The sequence below is a fragment of the Theropithecus gelada genome, unplaced genomic scaffold, assembly GCF_003255815.1.
Source record: "Theropithecus gelada isolate Dixy unplaced genomic scaffold, Tgel_1.0 HiC_scaffold_15883, whole genome shotgun sequence".
In the NCBI taxonomy this organism is placed as follows: domain Eukaryota; kingdom Metazoa; phylum Chordata; class Mammalia; order Primates; family Cercopithecidae; genus Theropithecus; species Theropithecus gelada.
In genome coordinates, this window is record NW_020257640.1 from 3,000,725 (window position 1) to 3,023,254 (window position 22,530).

At 40.8% G+C, this 22,530-nt stretch overlaps 2 protein-coding genes across 3 annotated transcripts in view; both read right to left on the reverse strand.

Annotated features, from left to right (window-relative positions):
- LOC112617103 (band 4.1-like protein 5) overlaps nt 1-22,530 on the reverse strand; it is a 175,577-nt gene that overhangs the window by 147,758 nt on the left and 5,289 nt on the right. For both annotated transcript variants that reach the window (XM_025373819.1, XM_025373818.1), the window contains exon 2: nt 21,774-21,961. In XM_025373819.1, the coding sequence (XP_025229604.1) occupies nt 21,774-21,953 (180 nt within the window). In that variant the 5' untranslated portion in view covers nt 21,954-21,961. The remainder of the gene's footprint in view (nt 1-21,773; nt 21,962-22,530) is intronic.
- LOC112617105 (histone H3.3-like) lies at nt 5,406-6,478 on the reverse strand. The gene has a single exon (XM_025373820.1). The coding sequence runs from the start codon at nt 6,355-6,357 to the stop codon at nt 5,947-5,949; it is 411 nt and encodes a 136-aa protein (XP_025229605.1). The 5' UTR covers nt 6,358-6,478; the 3' UTR covers nt 5,406-5,946.

Sequence of the window (22,530 nt, forward strand, 5' to 3'; positions counted from 1 at the left end):
GTTTTTTTTTTTTTTTTTTTTTTCTGAGATACAGTCTCACTCTGTCACCTAGGCTGGAGTGCAAAGGTGTGATCAAGGCTCACTGCAATCTCCACCCCCAGGGTTCAAGCGATTCTCATGCCTCAGCCTTCCAAGTAGCTGGGACTAAGGTGCACAACCATGCCAGGCTAATTTTTGTATTTTTAGTAGAAATAGGGTTTTGCCATGTTGGCCCGGCTGGGCTCGAACTCTTGGCCTCAAGCATCCCAAAGTGCTGGGATTACAGGCGTGAGCCACTGCACCCAGCCATGTTTAACTTTTTGAGAAACTGTCAAGCTGTTTCCTGCAGCAGCAACACTATTTTACATTCCCTCTAAAAGAGTATAACAATTCCAGTTTCTCCACATCCTTGCCAACACTTGTTACTTTCTCTTTTATTTTTTAAAAATAACCACTTGATGGGTATGAATAAGTCTCTCCCATTGTGGCTCTGACTCAAATTCCCATACTGATTAGTGATGTAGAAAATATTTTAATGTGCTTATTAGTCATTTATATATTTTCTCTGGAGAAATGTGCAAGTTCTATGCCCATTTTCGAATTGGTTTTTGTTGTTGTTGTCGAGTTGTAGGAGTTCTTTATATATTCTGGATATTAATCTCTTATCATATATCTCATTCGCAAACATTTTCTCACATTCTGTGGGTTGTCCTTTTACTCTCTTGGCAGTGTCCTTTAATACACAAAAGTTTTACGTTTTGATGAAGTCCAACTTATTTGTTGTGCTGCCTGTGCTTTTGTTATCACATCCAACAAAATCACTGCCATATCTAATGTAAAGAAGACTTTTTCCCTGTTTTCCTCTAAGAGTTTTCTAGTTTTAGCTCTCTCACTATGTCTTTGAACCAACTTCATATTAATTTTTGTATATGGTATAAGGAAAAGGTCTGACTTCTTTCTTTTCTGTGGGGGTATCCAGTTTTCTCATCACCATTTGTTGAAAAGACTGTCTTTTCTCCACTGATTGGTTTTGGCACCCTTGTAAAAAATCATTTTACCATATTTACAAGGATTTGTTTCTAGTCTCTCTATTCTATTCCATTGGTCAATGTCTGTCTGTATTGCCAGTACTACACCGCTTTTTGTTTCTTTTGTAGAGACGGGGTCTTGCTATGTTGCCCAGCCTGATCTTGAACTCCTGGTCTCAAGTAATCCTCCTGCCTCGGCCTCCCAAAACACTGGAATTACAGGTGTGAGCCATCACACCCAGCCCCACACTGTTTTTGATTGTGTAGTTTCATAGTAACTTTCAAAATAAATCAGGAACTGTGAGTCCTGATTTCCCTAACTTTCTTCTTCATTTTCAAGATTGTTTTCGCTGTATTTGGGTTCCCTTCAGATTCCAGATGGATTTTAGAATGGGTTTTTCTATTTCTTCAAATAACATCGTTGGGATTTTGATAGGAACTGCATTTAATCTATGGATCACTTTGGGTAGTACTGTCTTCTCAACAAGATTAAGTCTCCAAATTCTTGAATGTGAGATATCTTCCTACTTATTCATGTATTCTTTCATTCCTCTCAGCAGTGTTTTATATATAGTGCAAGTCTTTGCCTCCTTGCTTAAATTTATTCCTAAGCATTTTATTCTCTTAGATGCTACCATAAATGAAATTGTTTTCTTAATTTTATTTTCAGATCACTGCTAATTTATTAGCACCAAAAGGTATTTTTTTTCCCACAAAATCTTTCGTTTTCTACATATAAGATGACGTCATCTTAAACAGAGATAATTTTATTTCTTCCCTTCCCATTTGGATGCATTTCTTTTTTCTGCTAAATGGCTCTGGACAGAAGTTTCAATACTGTGTTGAACAGAAATGGCAACAGCAGATATCTTTATCTTGTTCCTGATCTTAGGGGAAAAAGGAACTCCTACTTCTAAATTTCATTTATTTCTTAATTTTTATTTTATGCTTCCTATCCTTTCTTTCCTCCTATGGAAAGAATTCCTAAATATGACCTTCCAACTCACTAATTTCTCCTTCACCTGAATTGATCTTAATTTCATCCCATCAAATATGTTCTACAGATTATACTTCTTATACCTAGTATTTTCCTTTGGTTCTTTTAAGTAAGTTTTTGTTCTTGTTTCATGCTGTTAATACCTTATCTTTTAGAAAATGTATTAGACTTTTCTTTTTATTCCATCTGCCTTTGCTTCTACTATACACATAAAGATATTAACAACATAAAACAAGAAAACACACACATACACACAGTTTGTTATCTTTTACTTGACTTTTGAGGTGCTTGCACTCATTTGTCTCCTTATTTTGGACATATTCATTTGGCAACATGAGTCACTTTCTCTAGATTATGTGTAACAAGAGAAAGGCCTGACTCTAGTCTGTATCAGCTCCATTTAGCACTAAGAAACCCCTGGGGGAACAGAAGAACTCTAGGGAGGAGAGCCCTAACAAGGAGAAAATCACAGTTACTCACTTTCCATTAAACAAATAACTCCCTCAGGTTAAGAATTCATTCCCTGTCCACAGATAAAAAGGAAAGTAGCATTGGGAAGGAGGCATTTTTTAAAACAATAATTCACTGCCCTCTAAGAGTTTGGTGGAGGGGTAGGAAATTTAGGTAAGGGAATTTTAGGGATAAGGATTTTTGGAGGTCAAAAACTTTTTAGGGAGTGCTATTATGATTTATTCTTGAAGACACTTCCACCCACTGTCTGAGTTATTGCTATCACACCCCTTAAAAGAGATACTAATTATCAAGACAAATTTGGAGCAGGGGGATAAGACCTCCATCCAAACTGCCTTTTACCTCAATTATCCTGCCACAGCCACAGTAGCAGCCCCCTAAACCAGACTGCAGCAACCATTACTACACACACACTCTAGTACCAACACTCCTTACCTGGAGCTAATTTTTCTATCTTAGGTTTTATGATCATTCATGGGTTAATCTTAGGAGAGGACACCAGAAGCCCTTATTAACTTCAATATCTTGTCCCAAACAGGGCAAAAATCCTCATTAAAAATGTGTGATTGGGAATGATCCTAACTTCCTTCAGGGATGAATTTGTTTTAAAATTAAAGGTTTGTTTCAAATACTATTCCTTTTTTTTTTTTTTTTTTTTTTTTTTTGAGACGGGGTCTCAGCTCTGTCGCCCAGGCTGGAGTGCAGTGGCGCGATCTCGGCTCACTGCAAGCTCCGCCTCCCGGGTTCACGCCATTCTCCTGCCTCAGCCTCCCGAGTAGCTGGGACTACAGGCGCCCGCCACCTCGCCCGGCTAGTTTTTTGTATTTTTTAGTAGAGACGGGGTTTCACCGTGTTAGCCAGGATGGTGTCGATCTCCTGACCTCGTGATCCGCCCGTCTCGGCCTCCCAAAGTGCTGGGATTACAGGCTTGAGCCACCGCGCCCGGCCTCAAATACTATTCCTAATTTGATTTACTCAACACTTTTTTTAAGAGATGGGGGTCTCACTACATTACCCAGGCTGGATTTCAGTGGCTATTCACAGGTGTTATCACAGTGCACTACAGCCTCAAACTCCTGGCCTTAAGCAATCCTCCCACCTGAGCCTCCTGAGTAGCTGGGACTACAGGCACTCATCACTGAGCTTGGTTTATTGAACAAATATTAATAGAACACTTACTACGTGCCAGGCACTGTTCTAAACAACTACACAGGAAAACAAAACAGGTAAGCCCCTGCCTTCAAGAAGCTTACATTCAATTAAAGAAAAAAAAAGCCAGGCATGGTGGCTCATGCCTATAATCCCAGCACTTTGGGAAGCCAAGGCAGGAGGACCACTTAAGGCCAGGCATTCTGAGACCGGCCTGGATAACACAGCAAGACCCTATCTCTACAAAAATTTAAAAAAAAAAAAAATTTTTAGAAGAAGCTTACATACTAGCAAGGGAAGAAAATATTATGCTAGCTAGTGATAAAGGTTATACAGAACAAGTTAACTACGGAAAGGTGTTTACATGGGGCCCATTTAATAAGGGAGATTTGAAAAGAGACTGAGTGACACAAGTCAACTATGTAATTATCTAGAGAAAATGAATCCCAGACAGAAATTATAACAAACGCAAAATTCCCAACTGTATGTGTGTGTTTAAATAATAAAACAAATCAATTGAATATTTCAACATATTTGTTCTAGCAACACAATGAAAAAGGAGGAGAAGGTCATTATTGGAAATGAAAAAGAAAACCACTGGTTTTAAACAATGCTTATAATAACAACAACAAAGTAAGTACTGTTAACAATTTGACTGACTGACTGATTTTGAGACGGGGTCTCGCTCTGTCACCCAGGTTACAGTGCAGTGGCATGCACGGCTCACCACAGCCTTGACCTCCAGGTGTTAAGGAATTCTTTTGCCTCAGCCTCCCAAGTTGCTGGGACTACAGGTGTGCACCATGACACCTGGCTCTTTTTTTTTTTTTTTTTAACAGGATTTTGCCTGTTGCCCAGTCTGGTCTTGACTGCCTGAGTCTCCCAAAGTGCTGGGTTATAGGTGTGGTCACACTAAGCCCAGTTAACAAATTTAATTATGCTAAAATTTGCTAATGGCAATCACTACACTACAAGTATTTTTATTCTACACTACAAAATATTTTTACACTACAGTAGAAAGCCACAGAAGTCTTCTGCTGAATTCATTTATCTGGTACCAAACTTATATGTTTCCATTACCTTCATTCTAAGGCATATTTCTAGAATCAATTTCATATTCCATCAACATTCTATATTTGCTTCAAGACCAAAGGGAAGCACTGCTTTAAAAATAACTCTCCTCCTTATTCTGCCAAAGCATCATTTGCTAGACTCTTGAAATATGACAGTTGTGTTCTAAGGAGAGAAAGAATGGACTTCTGCCCACTAAACAGCTGCCTACTCAGAACAAAAACCTTTTCAAGGTATACATTGACTCCTTCTTAAGAGATGCTAGTTCTAAGACAAGTAATAGTGAACACAAGACATTTACAGGTTCCTGAAGCAAACGATGCATTATTTTATTTTTTCAGACAGGGCAACTCTGTTGTCCAGGCTGGAGTGCAGTGGTGGGATCCTGGCTCACTGCAGCCTCAACCTCCTGGACTCAAGCAATCCTCCCACCTTGGCCTCCCAAGTAGCTGGGACCATAGGTGCGCACCATCACAGCTAGCTAGTATTTTGTTGTTGTTGTTGTTGTTGTAGAGACAGAGTTCACACGATGTTACCCAAACTGGTCTCAAACTCCTGGGCTCAAGCAATCCTCCCACCTCAGCTTCCCAAAGTGCTGGGATTATAAGCATGAGCCATCACACCTGGACAACAATGCAATATCTATTTTAGGTTGGTACAAAGTAATTGCAGTTTTTGCCATTAAAAACTATTGCAAAAACCATAAATCCTTTTTTTTTTTTTATAGTTTAATGTATTTTAATAGCAAACTTACAGGAACAGCACAGAAGACAGACAACATTAAAAACATGTACTTGCATGTAGGACAACTCAGTTAGAAAAGTATAGTGAATGGATGGAATCTACTGTATGATAAAAATGCTACAAACACCATTTAGTTGCCATCGATAAGAAATTTACTTGTTTTAAAAAAATCCAAATGCTGGCATTGTCCAGAAAAATTTAACAGGTTTATTTATAATTATTATAAAGTTGAACCGCTGAAACTTGTTCACTGAAACATTTTAACTTGCATTAATGCTTTACGCCTCTGCATTTATATTAAAAATTCACACACAAATGAAAATGGAAAAACTGCCAATACCTGATTTCTGTCCCCTATTTTTCCACTCGCAATCATATACTTAGGTACCTTTTGACCCCATGGAAAAAAAATATCTAACGTTCAGAACTACCAATAACAGGAAGAAGAGAATTTTTTTTTTTTTTTTTTTTTTTTGAGAATGAAATGTTTCCCATCATAGTGGATTCTTAAGCACGTTCTCCACGTATGCAGCGTGCTAGCTGGATGTCTTTTGGCATAATTGTTACACGTTTGGCATGGATAGCACACAGGTTGGTGTCTTCAAAAAGACCAACCAGATAGGCCTCACTTGCCTCCTGCAAAGCACCAATAGCTGCGCTCTGGAAGCGCAGATCTGTTTTAAAGTCCTGAGCAATTTCTCGCACCAGACGCTGGAAGGGAAGCTTGCGAATCAGAAGTTCAGTGGACTTCTGATAACGTCTAATTTCACGGAGTGCCACAGTACCAGGCCTGTAACGATGAGGTTTCTTCACCCCTCCAGTAGAGGGTGCACTCTTGCGAGCGGCTTTTGTAGCCAGTTGCTTCCTGGGTGCTTTACCACCGGTCGATTTGCGGGCAGTCTGCTTTGTACGAGCCATGGTACAGAGACCTCCTTACTTACCCCCCTTCTCCTTCGGCTGGAGCTCGGCGAGCAAGAGGCGGCGCTGGCGTTAGAGAGCGACGGCGGCGCGGCGGCGGCTGCAAACACACCTTTTTTTTTTTTTTTTTGAGATGGAGTTTCGCTCTTGTCTCCCGGGCTGGAGTGCAGTGGCGTGGTCTCGGCTCACTACAACCCCCGCCTCCCCCGGGCTCAAGCAATTCTCTTACCTCAGCCTCCCAAATAGCTGGGATTACAGGTGCCTGCTACTATGCCTGGCTAATTTTGTATTTTTAATAGAGATGGGGTTTCATCATGTTGGCTAGGCTGGTCTCAAGCTCCTGACCTCAGGTGATCTGCCTGCCTTCGCCTCCCAAAGTGCTGGGATTACAGGCATGAGCCACTGTGCCTGGCCCATAATTCTTTTGCACCAACCTAATAACAAAATTCTGATATCCCAAAAAAGAATTTCTCAGAACATCTTACTTTTAGAGATAGCATGTAATTTTTTAAAAACTTCATTGAGTCTACCCTTCCTGAGAAAAAACTATACCATTTCATGAAAATAAGTCACAGATAAGAAGTAAATGCAGTAACTGTAGTATGTTGATTTCAGGAAGATTTCTGATTCTAACCCAGAAATAAAATGTTATTATTGCTAAGATGGAAAGCATGGTCATGATAATATTATTCTGGGTGAGTGAATACCTGACTCAATCATGATTTGAGGAATAATTATCAACCTGCTAGTATTAACCTTAGAAATCGTGTTCTAAATCAGTTGGTTTTGTTCCATTCTACATTTTCAGAGTTTTTAATTTCATTACGCACTTAACAGTACATACAGGAAAATTTTCATTATAGGAAAAATACATTTTTGACGTAATATTCAATTCTCGGACAGATACCTATTATGTGTTAGATGTTACTTATACAGATGAATATGCTTATATTTGCCCTCAAGCAATCACAAGGTTCTTAGAATTTTATTCTTAGTTAATAATTAAAGAATTTAATTCTTACCTAAGAATAAAATTATAAACAAATAAACACAATAAATGTGAATGTTACTCCTATTGTATAACAAAATGCTAAAGAAATGAGGGGTGGCCGGGCGCGGTGGCTCAAGCCTGTAATCCCAGCACTTTGGGAGGCCGAGACGGGCGGATCACGAGGTCAGGAGATCGACACCATCCTGGCTAACACGGTGAAACCCCGTCTCTACTAAAAAATACAAAAAACTAGCTGGGCGAGGTGGCGGGCGCCTGTAGTCCCAGCTACTCGGGAGGCTGAGGCAAGAGAATGGCGTAAACCCAGGAGGCGGAGCTTGCAGTGAGCTGAGATCCGGCCACTGCACTCCAGCCTGGGCGGCAGAGCGAGACTCTGTCTCAAAAAAAAAAAAAAAAAGAAATGAGGGGTGAGTTGTTCATTCTGCCTCAAGTATTAAAGGCTTCAGAAGATTCTATATTCAAAACCAGGCCTGGAAATGTGAACAGAATTCTGCTAACCTCGATAAAAACAAAATAAAGATCTGGAATCTTGACAGTCTAAGGAAGGATTTAGGAAAGAAAAGACTGGAGGCAAGAGTCAAAAAACAAAGTGACAGGAGCTGCCGATGTACTGTGATCTGCCTAAAACTGCCACACAGAATGTCACTCTGTTCTTTAAAATCCTTTAATCATTCCTCATCATCTACAGATTAATGTACAAACTCTAGGCATAAAATTCCTAAAAGTCCTTCCTAGCTGTTCTTGCTTATTATTACATATGACAGCCTATCTCCTCTATCATTTCAGCTTCTTTCTTTTGTTTTTGAGACAAAGTTTCACTCTTGTTGCACAGGTTGGAGTGCAGTAGCACAGTCTCAGCTCACTGCAACCTCCGTCTTCCAGTTTCAAGCGAGACTCCTGCCTCAGGCTCCTGAGTAGCTGGGATTACAGGCACCCATCACCAGGCTAGGCTAATTTTTTTTTTTTTTTGAGACGGAGTCTTGCTCTGTCGCCCAGGCTGGAGTGCAGTGGCCGGACTCAGCTCTCTGCAAGCTCGACCTCCTGGGTTTACGCCATTCTCCTGCCTCAGCCTCCCTAGGCCGGGCTAATTTTTGTATTTTTAGTAGAGACGGAGTTTCATCATGTTGGCCAGGCTGGTCTGGAACTCCTGACCTCATGATCAACCCACCTCAGCCTCCCAAAGTGCTGGGATTACAGGTGTGAGCCACCACGCCTGGCCTATTTCAGCATTTTTATCTGCTTATAATCTCCCCAGTAAGTCATGCCTCTGAACTCTTGCAAAATGCATTTCTTTCTGCTTAGAATGTCCTTTATGCCTCTAATAAACTTAAACACAATTTTTTTTTTGGTAGAGATGGAGATCTGGCTACATTGGCCAGGCTGGTCTCAAACTCCTGGCCTCAAGCAATCCTCCCACCACAACCTCCCAAGGTGCTGGGATAACAGATGTGAGTTACCACACCGGGCCCTTCTAATGAACTCTTGATTCTGGCTTCGCAAGAATCAGTACATCAGTGTTGCCTTTCAATAATCCCACAGAGAATAAATCCTCCTTCCTCCGTACTATCTTGTACCTAAAATTCTAATTAGTATAAAGCCTATACAAAGGCATAGACTTGTAATGGGTCTATCATGTTTAGGCAAGAGTAAGAAGGTCCAGTATGGTCAGAATGTGTAGAATATGGATGTGAGATCTCGATTACAGGGTCAAGGTCTTGTTTATTTTCGTAAATTAAAAATAAAATGTTTTTCTCACCTTGTAGCTATCGAAAATGAACAAACTGGAAACAGGAAAGTGAAAACAGACCCACAAAGCTCTGGACCACTACAAATTCATTAGTCACCCGTATCTACACCAGTACCTGCTACTTATGTTCTTTATCCCCACCTAACAAATTTATTCCAGGTCACCACCTCTTTCAGACCCAGCCCTCACTTCACCTCCTCTTTGCAATGATTAAGTTCACCAACGTATTGTAACCACCCAGTGGGTTCACCTTGCCCACTGCCTAGACAGAACTAATTTATCAAGACAGGGGAATTGCAATGGATAAAGAGTAATTCAAGCAGAGCTGGTTGTGCAGGAGACCGGAATTTTATTGTTACTGAAATCAGTCTGAGCATTAGGGGATCAGAGCTTTTAATGATAATTTGGGGCTGGGGCTGGGGCTGCGGCCGGGCGCCGTGGCTCACATCTCCAATCCCAGCACTTTGGGAGGCCAAGGCGGGTGGATCACCTGAGGTCAGGAGTTTGAGACCAGCCTGACCAACATAGTGAAACCCTGTGTCTACTAAAAATTAGCTGGGTATGGTGGCAGACACCTGTAATCCCAGCTACTCAGAAGGCTGAGGCAGGAGAATCATTTGAATCTGGGAGGCGCAGGTTGCAGTGAGCCGAGATCACACCACTGCACTCCAGCCTTGGCAATGAGAGTGAAACTCCATCTCTAAATAAATAAATAAATAAATAAATAAATAAATAAATGAAATAAACATAATTTGAGGTCAGGCACAGTGCCTCACGCCTGTAATCCCAGCACTCTGGGAGGCTGAGACAGGCAGATCACCTGAGGTCAAAAGTTCGAGACCAGCCTGGCCAACATGGTGAGACCTCATCTCTAGTAAAAACACAAAAATTAGCCAGGCATAGTGGCATGCACCTGTAATCCTAGCTACTCGGGAGGCTGAGGCAGGAGAATCACTTGAACCCGGGAGGCAGGAGTTGTAGTGAGCCGAGATCATACCACTGCACTCCAGCCTGGACAACAGAGCCAGACTCTGCCTCAATAAAATAAAATAAAGATAATTTGGCAGGTCGGGGCTTGGGAAGTGGGGAATGCTGACTGGTCAGGTTGAAGATGGAATCATAGGGGTCAAAGTGAGTTTTTCTTGCTGTCTACTGCTCCTGGATGGGATAGCAGAACTGGTTGAGCCAGTTACCGATCTGGGTGGTGTCAGCTGATCCATCCAGTGCAGGGTCTGCAAAATATCTCAAGTACGGATCTTAGGTTTTACAATCGTGATGTTATCCTCAGGAGCAATTTGGGGAGGTTCAGACTCTTGGAGCCGGAGGCTGCATGACCCCTAAACTGTAATTTCTAATCTTGTAGCTAATTTGTTAGTCCTGCAAAGCCATGCTGGTTCCCAGGCAAGAAGTGGGTCTTTTCGGGAAATAGTTATTATCAATTTTGTTTCATAGTCAAACCATGAACTGAATTCCATGAACTGAACTGAAAGTTAGTTAGGCCTATGCACAAGAATGAACAAGGACAGCTTAAACGTTAGAAGCAAGATGGAGTCAGTTAGGTCTGATTTTTTTCACTGTCATCATTTCCTCAGTCATAATTTTGCCAAGGCGGTTTCAATCCCTCCCTTTGTGTTTCTTTTTTTTTTTTTTTTTTTTTTGAGACGGAGTCTCGCTCTGCCGCCCAGGCTGGAGTGCAGTGGCCGGATCTCAGCTCACTGCAAGCTCCGCCTCCCGGGTTCACGCCATTCTCCTGCCTCAGCCTCCCGAGTAGTTGGGACTACAGGCGCCCGCCACCGCGCCCGGCTAGTTTTTTGTATTTTTTAGTAGAGACGGGGTTTCACCGTGTTAGCCAGGATGGTGTCGATCTCCTGACCTCGTGATCCGCCCGTCTCGGCCTCCCAAAGTGCTGGGATTACAGGCTTGAGCCACCGCCCCCGGCCAGCCTTTGTGTTTCTTAGCACCTTGTTCTCAAGGTGTAGGCTACGAAGACTGGAAAAAACCGTCAATCACTCTGGCTTCTTCCTGCTGACGGGGGCGTCGTGGGAATAGGAGCTGACTCTAAGGTGAGAGAAGTGGAACCGCTTTGCAGCTGAGTGTACTCATGCAGGCAGGGCTGGGATTCCAAGGCTTGCATGACAAAGGCGGTAGTATTTTTTTTATTATTATTATACTTTAAGTTCTAGGGTACATGTGCACAATGTGCAGGTTTGTTACATATGTATACATATGCCATGTTGGTGTGCTGCACCCATTAACTCGTCATTTACATTAGGTATATCTCCTAATGATATCCCTCCCTCCTACCCCCTCCCCACTCCCTACAATAGGACCCGGTGTGTGATGTAGGCGGTAGTATTTTTATCTATAGTTTTAGTACAGCATTTTAACAGACAGTGTACTATATGTTAAATAATGAATTTTAGGATAAGGAGTAAAATTTCCAGTTTTAAAATTAAAAATTTGAAAGCATTAGTGTGGGGACTTATAGTCCATAAAAATTTTAGGATTTAGTCTAAATTGAAGGAAAAAACTCAGAAACAACAACAGGTGGGTGGTTTCAGTATTATCTTTTCATCAGCTTTCCATCTTTCTCAGCAGAAGGTATCTCTCCTAGAATGTTCTTCCTCCCATCTCTACCTATGTATATAAAACCAATTACCTACAATCCCAGCACTTTGGGAGGTGGAGGCAGGTGAATTACTTCAGGTCAGGAGCTCAAAACCAGCCTGACCGATATGCAAAATACAAAATTTGTATATTGTATATATAAAATACAAAATGTGTATATTGTATATACAAAATACAAAATGTATATATTGTATATACAATACTAAAACTCTTTACTAAAAATACAAAAATTAGCTGGGCATAGTGGTGGGCCCCTGTAATCCCAGCTACTTGAAAGGCTGAGGCAGGAGAATTGCTTGAACTGGGGAGGCAGAGGTTGCAGTGAGCAAAGATCATGTCACTGCACTCCAACCTCAGCAACAGAGTGAGACTCCATCTCAAAACCAACAACAACAAATGCAATTACCGAGGAACATTTTTCCTACTCATTTAAAGAAACTCAAATCTGCCCTAACCAGCTATTCTCCAGCTGCCGTGCTATCTGCTTCTTTCCATCTATTGCCAAATCTCATAGCAATCCTGCGTTTTCCCTTCACGTACTTCCACAAACTAATCAATATTAAGCACCTACTGTGTGCAAGGGACTATAAGAGGTCCAAAAATACGACTGTCTCCAATAATTCCTTTAGCCCTCTAAAATCTGGCTTTCAAACACACCATCCCACCAAAACTCTTTGCTTCACTTCCATCCTTTTTCTCTCTTCATGACGGCAGACTATCTTCTCATGATCTGACATAATTGATACACCCCACTCCCATCAGAGTTAGAACTGTGTTTTACTCATCTTTATTCCCTCTCCGCACTATATCCAAGTACTAAACACTAGTCTTCACTCCCCCCGGCACCAACCACATCCATGTACTAAGCAGGCACTCTTTCCTATGCAGCCTCACTGTCACTGGAAGTCTGCAGCCTCATCATCTTGTACCTACATTACTATAGCAGTCTCCAGGCATGATTTTTTCTTCTGTAACAAATCAAGCATATCACGTCTAAATTAAACCTATATATCTTTCTTTTGTTGCTTTTTATCTCTGTTGCCCACACAGGAGTGCGGTGGCATGATCATAGTCCACTGCAGCCTCTACCTCCTGGGCTCAAGCAATCCTCTCACATCCAGCCTTCTGAATAGTTGGGGCCACAAGTGTCCAGCATGACACCTGGCTAATTTCTTTTATTTTCTGTTGAAACGGGGTATCCCTGTGTTGCCCAAACTAGTCAAACTCCTGGACTCAAGACAGCCTCCCACCCTGGCTTCTCAAAGTGCTGGGATTACAGGCATGAACCACTATGCCCAGTCATGTTTCTTACTACTAAAAAATCTTAAGTGGATTAAAATACAAATACGCAAAAATCAATGCATTCTTTTAAAAAAATGACTTCCGGCCGGGTGTGGTGGCTCACGCCTGTAATCCCAGCACTTTGGGAGGCCGAGGCGGGTGGATCACCTGAGGGCAGGAGTTCAGAACCAGCCTGGCCAACATAGTGAAACCCTTTCTCTACTAAAAAATAACAAAAACTAGCTGGGTGTGGTGGTGGGCGCCTGTAATTCCAGTGACTCGGGAGGCTGAGACAGTAGAATCGCTTGAACCCAGGAGGCGGAGGTTGCAGTGAGCTGAGATCACGCCACTGCACTCTAGCCTGGGCAACAAGAGCGAAACTTCATCTCCAAAAATATGAAAAAAATTTTTTAAATTAAAAAAACATAGCTTCATTGAGCTATAACTCACATACCTTCACCCATTAAAAGTAAACAGTGCAATGGATTTTAATATATTCACAGATATATATAACCATCACAAAAATCAATTTTAGAACATTTTCATCACCTCAAAAAGATTCTAAGCCAGGCACAGTGGCATCTGCCTGTAGTCCCAGCTACTTAGGGGGCTGAGGTGAGTGGTGCATCACTTGAGCCTAAGAGTTCAAATCCAGCCTGGGCAACGTAGCAAGATACCATCCCTAAAAAAAAGAAAGTCCATACACTATAGCTGTCAACCCCTACCACCCTGTCAGTTCCCACTCACTCAGGCTGCCCTAAGCAAGCACAATCTATTTTCTTTCCCTTACAGATTTCCCTATTCTGGAATTTCACATGAACGGGATCACATGGTCTTTTGCCACTGGCTTCTTTTAACAGAATAATGTTTTCAAAATTCATCTATGTTTTTAGCAGTACACTTCATTTCCTTTATGGCTAAATAACATCCCCTTATATGGATATTACACATTTTATTTATCCATTTACCTATTGATGAGCATCCAGCTTGTTTCTACTTTTTAACTATTATGAATAATGTTGATATGAACATCCATTACAAGCTTTTGTGCAACATGTTTTCCATTCTCTTGGAGATACACCTAGGAATGTAACTGTTGTGTCATGTGGTAGTATCTGAGTAACTGCCATACTGTTATTCAAAGCAGCTGCGCCATCTGACATTCCCACCAGCAGTGTCTGAGAGTGCTGATGTGTCCAAATCCCCACCAACATTCTATACTATATGAATTTATTTCAGCCTTCTTAGTAGCTAGAAAGCTGTATCTCACTGTGGTTTTATTTTGCACTTCTATGATGACTTATGATGTTGAGCTTCTTTTCATGTGCTTGCTGGCCATTTATATAACCTATTTGGAGAAATGTTTATTGAGATCCTTTGCCAATTTTTAAACTGGGTGTTCTTTATATACCCTAGATACAAATTCCTTATCAGATATGTAATTTGCAAATACTTTCCTCTTATTCTGTGTGACAGTCTTGTAGCTTATTTGATGGTCTCCTTTGAAAGCTAAATGAAAAAGTTTTCATTTTGATGAAGTCCAATTTATTTACTTTTTCTTCAGTTGCTCATGCTTTTTAGGTCATATATAAGAAAGTGGTGCCAGGCTGGGCGCAGTGGCTCACGCCTGTAATCCAAACACTTTGGGAAGCCAAGGCGGGCGGATCACTTGAGGTTAGGAGTTCAAGACTAGCCTGGCAAACATGGTGAAACCCCATCTCTACTAAAAATACAAAAAATTAGCCAGGTGTGGTGGCAGGCACCTGTAATCCCAGCTACTCAGGAGGCTGAGGCAGGAGACTTGTTTGAACCCAGGAGGCAGAGATTGCAGTAAGCTGAGATCGCGTCATTGCATCCCAGCCTGGGCAAAAGAGTAAGACTCCGTATCAGAAAAAAAAAAAGAAAGTGGTGCCAAATCCAAGATCCAAAGATTCACTCCTAAATGTCTGAGGTGATGGATATCTCATGTACCCTGACTTGATCATTTATACACTATATACATGTACCAAAATAGCACTATGTACTCCCAAAGTATGTACAGCTACGATATATCAATGAAAAATACAAAAATTACGCCTATTTTTTTCTAAGGATTTATAGTTTTAGCTCATACTTTTACACAGTGAGAGCCCAACTTCATTCTTTGGCATATGGCAATCCCACCTCCCCAAGTACCATTTGTTAAAAAGACTGTTCTTTCCCCCATTAAATGGTCTTGGCATCTTTGTCAAAAATCACCTGACCCATGACTGTATGGGTTTATTCCTGGGTTCTCTATTCTGTTCCACAGACCTATGTGTCTATCCTTGTGCCAGTAGCACACCAACTTATTGTTGCTTTGTAGTCAGTCTTAGAATTGGAAGTATGTGTCCTCCTAATTATTGTTTTTCAATATTGTTCTAGCTATTAAGAGTTCCTTACAATATCTTAAGAATTTTAGAATCAGCTTGTAAATTTCTACAACCAGGTCAGCTGGAATTCTCATGGGGACTGCACTGAATGCATAAATCAATGTGAGGTGTACTGCCATCCTACCAACCTTAAGTCTTCAAATTCAAGAACATGGGATGGTTTTCATGTATTTAAAAGTATAACTATACACGGTCTTATATAATTTAAAGCCTTTAGCATCTATATCAGTAAAATAGGATATAAAAATTGTTATCTATTACCCTTAAAGGTAAATGGGCTAAACACCCCAATTAAAAGACACAGACTGGCAAACTGGATAGAGTCAAGACCCATCAGTGTGCTGTATTCAGGAGAACCATCTCACCTGCAAAGACACACACAGGTTCAAAATAAAGGGATGAAGGAACATTTACCAAGCAAATGGAAAGCAAGAAAACAAAAAGAATCAAATAGACACAATGAAAAATAATAAACAGAATTTCACCACTGATCCCACAGAAACAGAAACTACCATCAGAGAATACTATGAACACCTCTACACAAATCAACTACAAAATCTAGAAGAAATGGATAAATTCCTGAACACATACATCCTCCCAAGACAAAACCAGGAAGAAGTCAAATCCCTGAATAGACCAACAACAAGTTCTGAAATCGAGGCAGCAATTAATTGCCTACCAATCAAAAAAACCCCAGGACCAGATGGATTTACAGCCAAATTCTACCAGAGGCACAAAGAGGAGCTGGTACCATTCCTTCTGAAGCTATTCCAAATAACAGAAAAGGAGGGACACCTCCCTAACTCATTTTATAAGGCCAGCATTATCCTGATACCAAAACTTGGCAGAGATACAACAAAAAAAGAAAATTTCAGGCCAATATCCCTGATGAACATCAATGCAAAAATCCTCAATAAAATACTAGCAAACTGATCCAGCAGCACATCAAAAACCTCATCCACCATGATCAAGTCGGCCTCATACCTGGGATGCAAGGCTGGTTCAACATACGCAAATCCATAAACGTAATCCATCCTAAACCGAATCAATGACAAAAACCATATGATTGGCCGGGTGCGGTGGCTCACGCCTGTAATCCCAGCACTTTGGGTGGCCGAGGCGGGCAAATCACGAGGTCAGGAGATTGAGACCATCCTGGCTAACACAGTGAAACCCCATCTCTACTAAAAATACAAAAACAAAATTAGCCGGGTGTGGTGGCAGGCACCTGTAGTCCCAGCTACTCAGGAGGCTGAGGCAGGAGAATGGCGTGAACCCAGGAGGCGGAGCTTGTGGTGAGCTAGGATTGCGCCACTGCACTCCAGCCTGGGTGACAGAGCAAGACTCCGTCTCAAAAAAACAAAAAACAAAACAAAACTACATGATTATCTTAACAGATGCAGAAAAGGCCTTCGACAAAGTTCAACACACCTTCATGCTGAAAACAATAAACTAGGTATTGATGGAACGTATCTCAAAATAATTTAAGAGCTTTTTATGACAAACCCACAGCCAATATTATACTGGATGGGCAAAAACTGGAAGCATTCCCTTTGAAAACTGGCACCAGACAAGGATGCCCTCTCTCACCACTCCTATTCAACATAGTATTGGAAGTTCTGGCCAGGGCAATGGGCAAGAGAAAGAAATAAAGGATATTCAAATAGGAATAGAGGAAGTAAAATTGTCTGTTTGCAGATGACATGATTACAACTCACAAGAGATATGAAGGACCTCTTCAAGGAGAACTACAAACCACTGCTCAAGGAAATAAGAGAGGACACAAACAAATGTTAAAATATTCCATGCTCATGGATAGGAATAATCAATATCGTGAAAATGGCAATATTGCCCACAGTAATTTATATATTCAATGCTATCCCCATCAAACTACCACTGACTTTCTTCACAGAATTAGAAAAAAACTACTTTAAATTTCATATGGAACCAAAAAAGACCCATATAGCCAAGACAATCCTAAGCAAAAGAACAAAGCTGGAAGCATCACGCTACCTAACTTCAAACTATACTACAAGGCTACAGTAACCAAAACAGCATGGTACTGGTACCAAAACAGATATACAGACCAATGGAAAAGAACAGAGGCCCCAGAAATAATGCCACAGATCTACAACCATCTGATCTTTGACAAACCTGACAAAAACAAGCAATGGGGAAAGGATTCCCTATTTAATGAATGGTATTGGGAAAACTGGCTAGTCATATGCAGAAAACTAAAACTGGACCCCCCTCCTTAACATCTTATACAAAAATTAACTCAAGATGGATTAAAGACTTAAACGTAAAACCTAAAACCATAAAAACCCTAGAAGAAAACTTAGGCAATACCATTCAGGACATAGGCATGGGCAAAGACTTCATGACTAAAACACCAAAAGCAATGGCCACAAAAGCCAAAACTGACAAATGGGATCTAATTAAACTAAAGAGCTTCTGCACAGCAAAAGAAAATATCATCAGAGTGAACAGGCAACCTACAGAATGGGAGAAAGATTTTGCAATCTATCCATCTGACAAAGGGCTAATATCCAGAATCTACAAGGAACTTAAATTTACAAGAAAAAAACAAACAACTCCACCAAAAAGTGGGTGAAGCATATGAACAGACACTTCTCAAAAGAAAGCATTTATGTAGCCAACAAACATATGAAAAAAGGCTCATCATCACTGGTCATTAGAGAAATGCAAATCAAAACCACAATCAGATACCATGTCACGTCACTTAGAATGGCCATCAATAAAAAAAGTCAGGAAACAACAGACGCTGGAGAGGATGTGGAGAAACAGGAATGCTTTTACACTGTTGGTGGGAGTGTAAATTAGTTCAACCATTGTGGAAGACAGTGTGGCGATTCCTCAAGGATCTAGAACCAGAAATATCTTTTGACCCAGCAATCCCATTACTGGGTGTATATCCCAAAGAATTATAAATCATTCTACTGTAAAGACACATGCACAACGTATGTTTACTGCAGCACTATTCACAATAGCAAAGACTTGGAACCAACCCAAATGCCCATCAATAATAGACTGGATAAAAATGTGGCACATAAACCCCACGGAATACTATGCAGCCATAAAAAGGATGAGTTCACGTCCTTTTCAGGGACATAGATGAAGCTGGAAACCATCATTCTCAGCAAACTAACACAGGAACAGAAAACCAAACACCACGTGTTCTCACTCATAAGTGGGAGTTGAACAATGAGAACACACAGACACAGGGAGGGGAACATCATGCACTGAGGCCTGTCGGGGGTTAGAGGGTTAGGGGAGGGATAGCATTAGGAGAAATACCTAATGTAGATGACGGGTTGATGAGTGCAGCAAACCACCATGGCATGTGTATACCTATGTAACAAACCTGCACATTCTGCACATGTATCCCAGAACTTAAAATATAATTTTTAGAAAAGGAAAAAAATTATCTATTGGTTAATTGGCCAAACATTTCCTAATTTAAAACTTAGAAGGATTTTACGTTATAAGTGATTTACTAATACTAAGCTCTTAAACAAGTTTACTGTGGTATTTTCAAAGAAAAAGCTTAAAAATTAGATAGAAATTTCTACCTGATTCCTTTGTCATTCAATGAAAGGCCTTCTCACTCTATTTTTTTTTTTTTTTTAGATGGTTAGCTATAATCACTAGTGACCCTTATCCTAATGGGAAATGAGTATGTGCTTCATCCAATTTCTAAAATCAATTCTAAATCTTCCAGAATCACAGCAGACTGGTTGAGAAAATAAATCTGAAAAGGGGAAATCATTTTTTCTTTTTTAGAAATTATTATTCTTCTGGCCTATTTTTTCCTTTAGCGACAACTTAGTAAAACAGGCCAATGACCGCTTTATATCCATGCATGTACCTAGAGTTAGGTTAATAAGTATGATTTCACCTACAGAACTGGAAAGACAGTTGTTCCTTTTTTTTGAGACGGAGTCTTGCACTGTTGCCCAGGCTGGAGTGCAGTGGTGCGAATTCGGCTCACTGCAACCTCTGCCTCCCGGGTTCAAGCAATTCTCCTGCCTCAGCCTCCCAAGTAGCTGGGATTACAGGCACCCGCCACTACGCCCAGTTATTCTGTATTTTTAGTAGAGACGGGGTTTCACTATGTTGGCCAGGCTGGTCTCAAACTCCTGACCTCGTGATCCGCCCGCCTCGGCCTCCCAAAGTGCTGGGATTACACGCATAAGCCACTGCACCTGCCGATAACTCCTCTTGTTTCACAAAACGTCCAATCTATAACTCCAGCTGTTTCACTACAATTGTCCCCATGAGAGACCAGTTAGCTTATATACTTGATCAAGCATCACATACACCCAGCTAAGCATACAAAGTTTAGGAAACCATTCCAGATCAGTAACTAGCCATTTGTTCACTACTTTAAAATCTAGTGTTGTTTCTCCTCCATACTGCACTGCCTTTTTAAAAAGTTTTTTTTTTTGTTTGTTTTTTTTTGTTTTACAAATTCTACTCTCCTACTATCAGCTTATCCATCAACAACGCTGAGACTTCATACTTCAAACATTAGGTAATAAGAAACTTCTTTCCAGTCTCTTACACAGCAATCTCAGGCTTTTCACCACATATTTAATGATATTTTAATGAAATAGTACACAAAACTCTTAAGATTCTTATCAAATAAGAAATGAGTCCGAAAACTATCCTCACAAAATAGCTCATGTTGGAATGTCTGATAAACCCTCAAGAAGTACTTACAGGAAGAAAATTCAGATGCTTTCAAGTTGTCCAGAATCAAAAACCCTAAAAATATACATTCTTATCGACAAAGATAACAAATACACGTAATGATGACTTCAAAACACTTCAAGAAATCCTGACTCTTTAATTTTATACTTTAACATTTTAAAATGTATAATGTACATATCTAATACATTCCAAATTATTAAGATAATCAGAACATCCATTTAAACTCTCCAACTCCTTATACTCTCAGTTGGTGAGTTTAAGGCCTTCCTGAGCTTATTCAATTATGTATTACAGCAGCATGTAGATTATTTTGCCCAAAGAGACGTTTGTTTTTTTTTTTTGAGACGGAGTCTCGCTCTGTCGCCCAGGCTGGAGTGCAGTGGCCGGATCTCAGCTCACTGCAAGCTCCGCCTCCCGAGTTCACGCCATTCTCCTGCCTCAGCCTCCTGAGTACCTGGGACTACAGGCGCCCGCCACCTCACCCGGCTGGTTTTTTTGTATTTTTAGTAGAGACGGGGTTTCACCGTGTTAGCCAGGATGGTCTCGATCTCCCGACCTCATGATCCGCCCGTCTTGGCCCCCCAAAGTGCTGGGATTACAGGCTTGAGCCACCACGCCCGGCCCCAAAGAGACTTTTTTAATTGAATTTTGGGTAAATGAAGGTGTACTAAAAAGTTTGTTGGGAGGAAAGACATCAAGGAACATCCTACGAAGCTCACATCAAATGACATAATTTACGGTAAGTCTTTGAATGCAGAACAAAGACGTGAGAAAGATACTTGGTATTAGTAAGCAGCTCAGAAAAATATTCAACTGCCCAAAACCAAAAAGGTAATCTTTTCTTCCCCTCCTCCACCCAAAAAGGTCTGTAAAAAAATAAGCTAACCCCTTTCAAACATGTCGGATTGTTTCACACGGAGTTATGATTATGCATTTCTGCAAAAAAAAAACAAAAACACCTATCCAAAATGCAAATATAATTACAACAGGCTGTCTTGAGATAAAGACTACAATGTAAGAAAAACCTACAATGCAAAATACTTCGGGAGCAAAGAGAAAGACAGTCAGAGCTGAGGGGTATGAAGAAAGTCCTTCTTCTCACTTCACCTAATTAATGTCTGCAAGTAAACCAAATTGTGGGGAAATACTTATTTTGAAGAAAGTAAGGAGAGTTTTAAAAAATACAGAAGTGCACAGAAAACTAAAAGTCTTACAGTACACATGTAAGTGTTGTTATTCTCAAAGAGTCACAATGTTTTTATAATTGTTCAACAAGGATTGTGAGAAATCCACTAGACTACATTACGTGCTGCCATCACAAAGAACACACATAAACACACACAAAACGGACTCATGCCAATAACGGCTCTATCATCTAAATGTTTCAGGTAATTGCCACTAATTCCAAAGAGAAATACCATCCATCCAAGTACTTTTGGTCTACAGTTATCTGATCCGTGTAGCCGAATGTTACAGTGCCTGATCTATATTAACCCATAGTACCTTTACCGATTACGATCCAGAAGTTATCAATACAAAGCTTTTAAACAAACAAACAAAGACAGTAATCGCAAACAGAATTTGGAGCTCGGCAAGACCTACTTACTGGCAAGTCCACACTAACATCAGTACCATCCAGAAGGGACACCCGACACGTGATGATGGACTTAGAATCTCCAGCTGCAGGAATATGTGTGGCTGCGCGCTGTGCTTCTCGGAGTCGTTCCTTTTCCGCATGTTTACGCATAGACCGACGCCCCAGTGTTCTACGGAAGAAACTCAGCATTTTTGTCACTATAAAAGCAGAGAGAAAAAGATGGCATCAGCAAAAAAATGAGATTCTCCACAACTTGCAGTCAGTGAAATGGCATTATTTAGTCAAGTCCTGTGCACATTAGTAGAAATGCTACTAAAAAGGCCTCCTGGGCTGGGTGCAGTGACTCACGCCTGCAATCCCAACGTTTTGGGAGGCCCAGGCAGCAGGACTATTAGAGTCCAGGAGTTCAAGACCAGCCTGGGCAACACAGTGAGACCTAATCACTACTAAAACTAAAATTACCCAAGTGTGGTGGTGCATACCTGTGGCCCCAGCTACTTGAGGGGCTATGAGGCAGAAGGATCACTTGACCCCAGGCAGTGAAAGCTGCAGTGAGCTGGGATTGCACCACTGCATTCTAGCTCGGGCAACAGAGCAAGACCCTGTCTCAAAAAATCAGTAAATAAAACAAAAAATAAAAAGGTCTCCTGGTCAAGTAAATCTGATAAAAATCATTAAAACTGGCTACTTTTAATAAATATTTCAAGAGATATTATACATGATAAATAGACACAATTTTTGTCAATTAAAAAGTTAATTAATTTAA

What these genes read in the sequence shown, in the direction of transcription:
- LOC112617105 (XM_025373820.1), bottom strand. Translation starts at nt 6,357, where the DNA reads ATGGCTCGTACAAAGCAGACTGCCCGCAAATCGACCGGTGGTAAAGCA.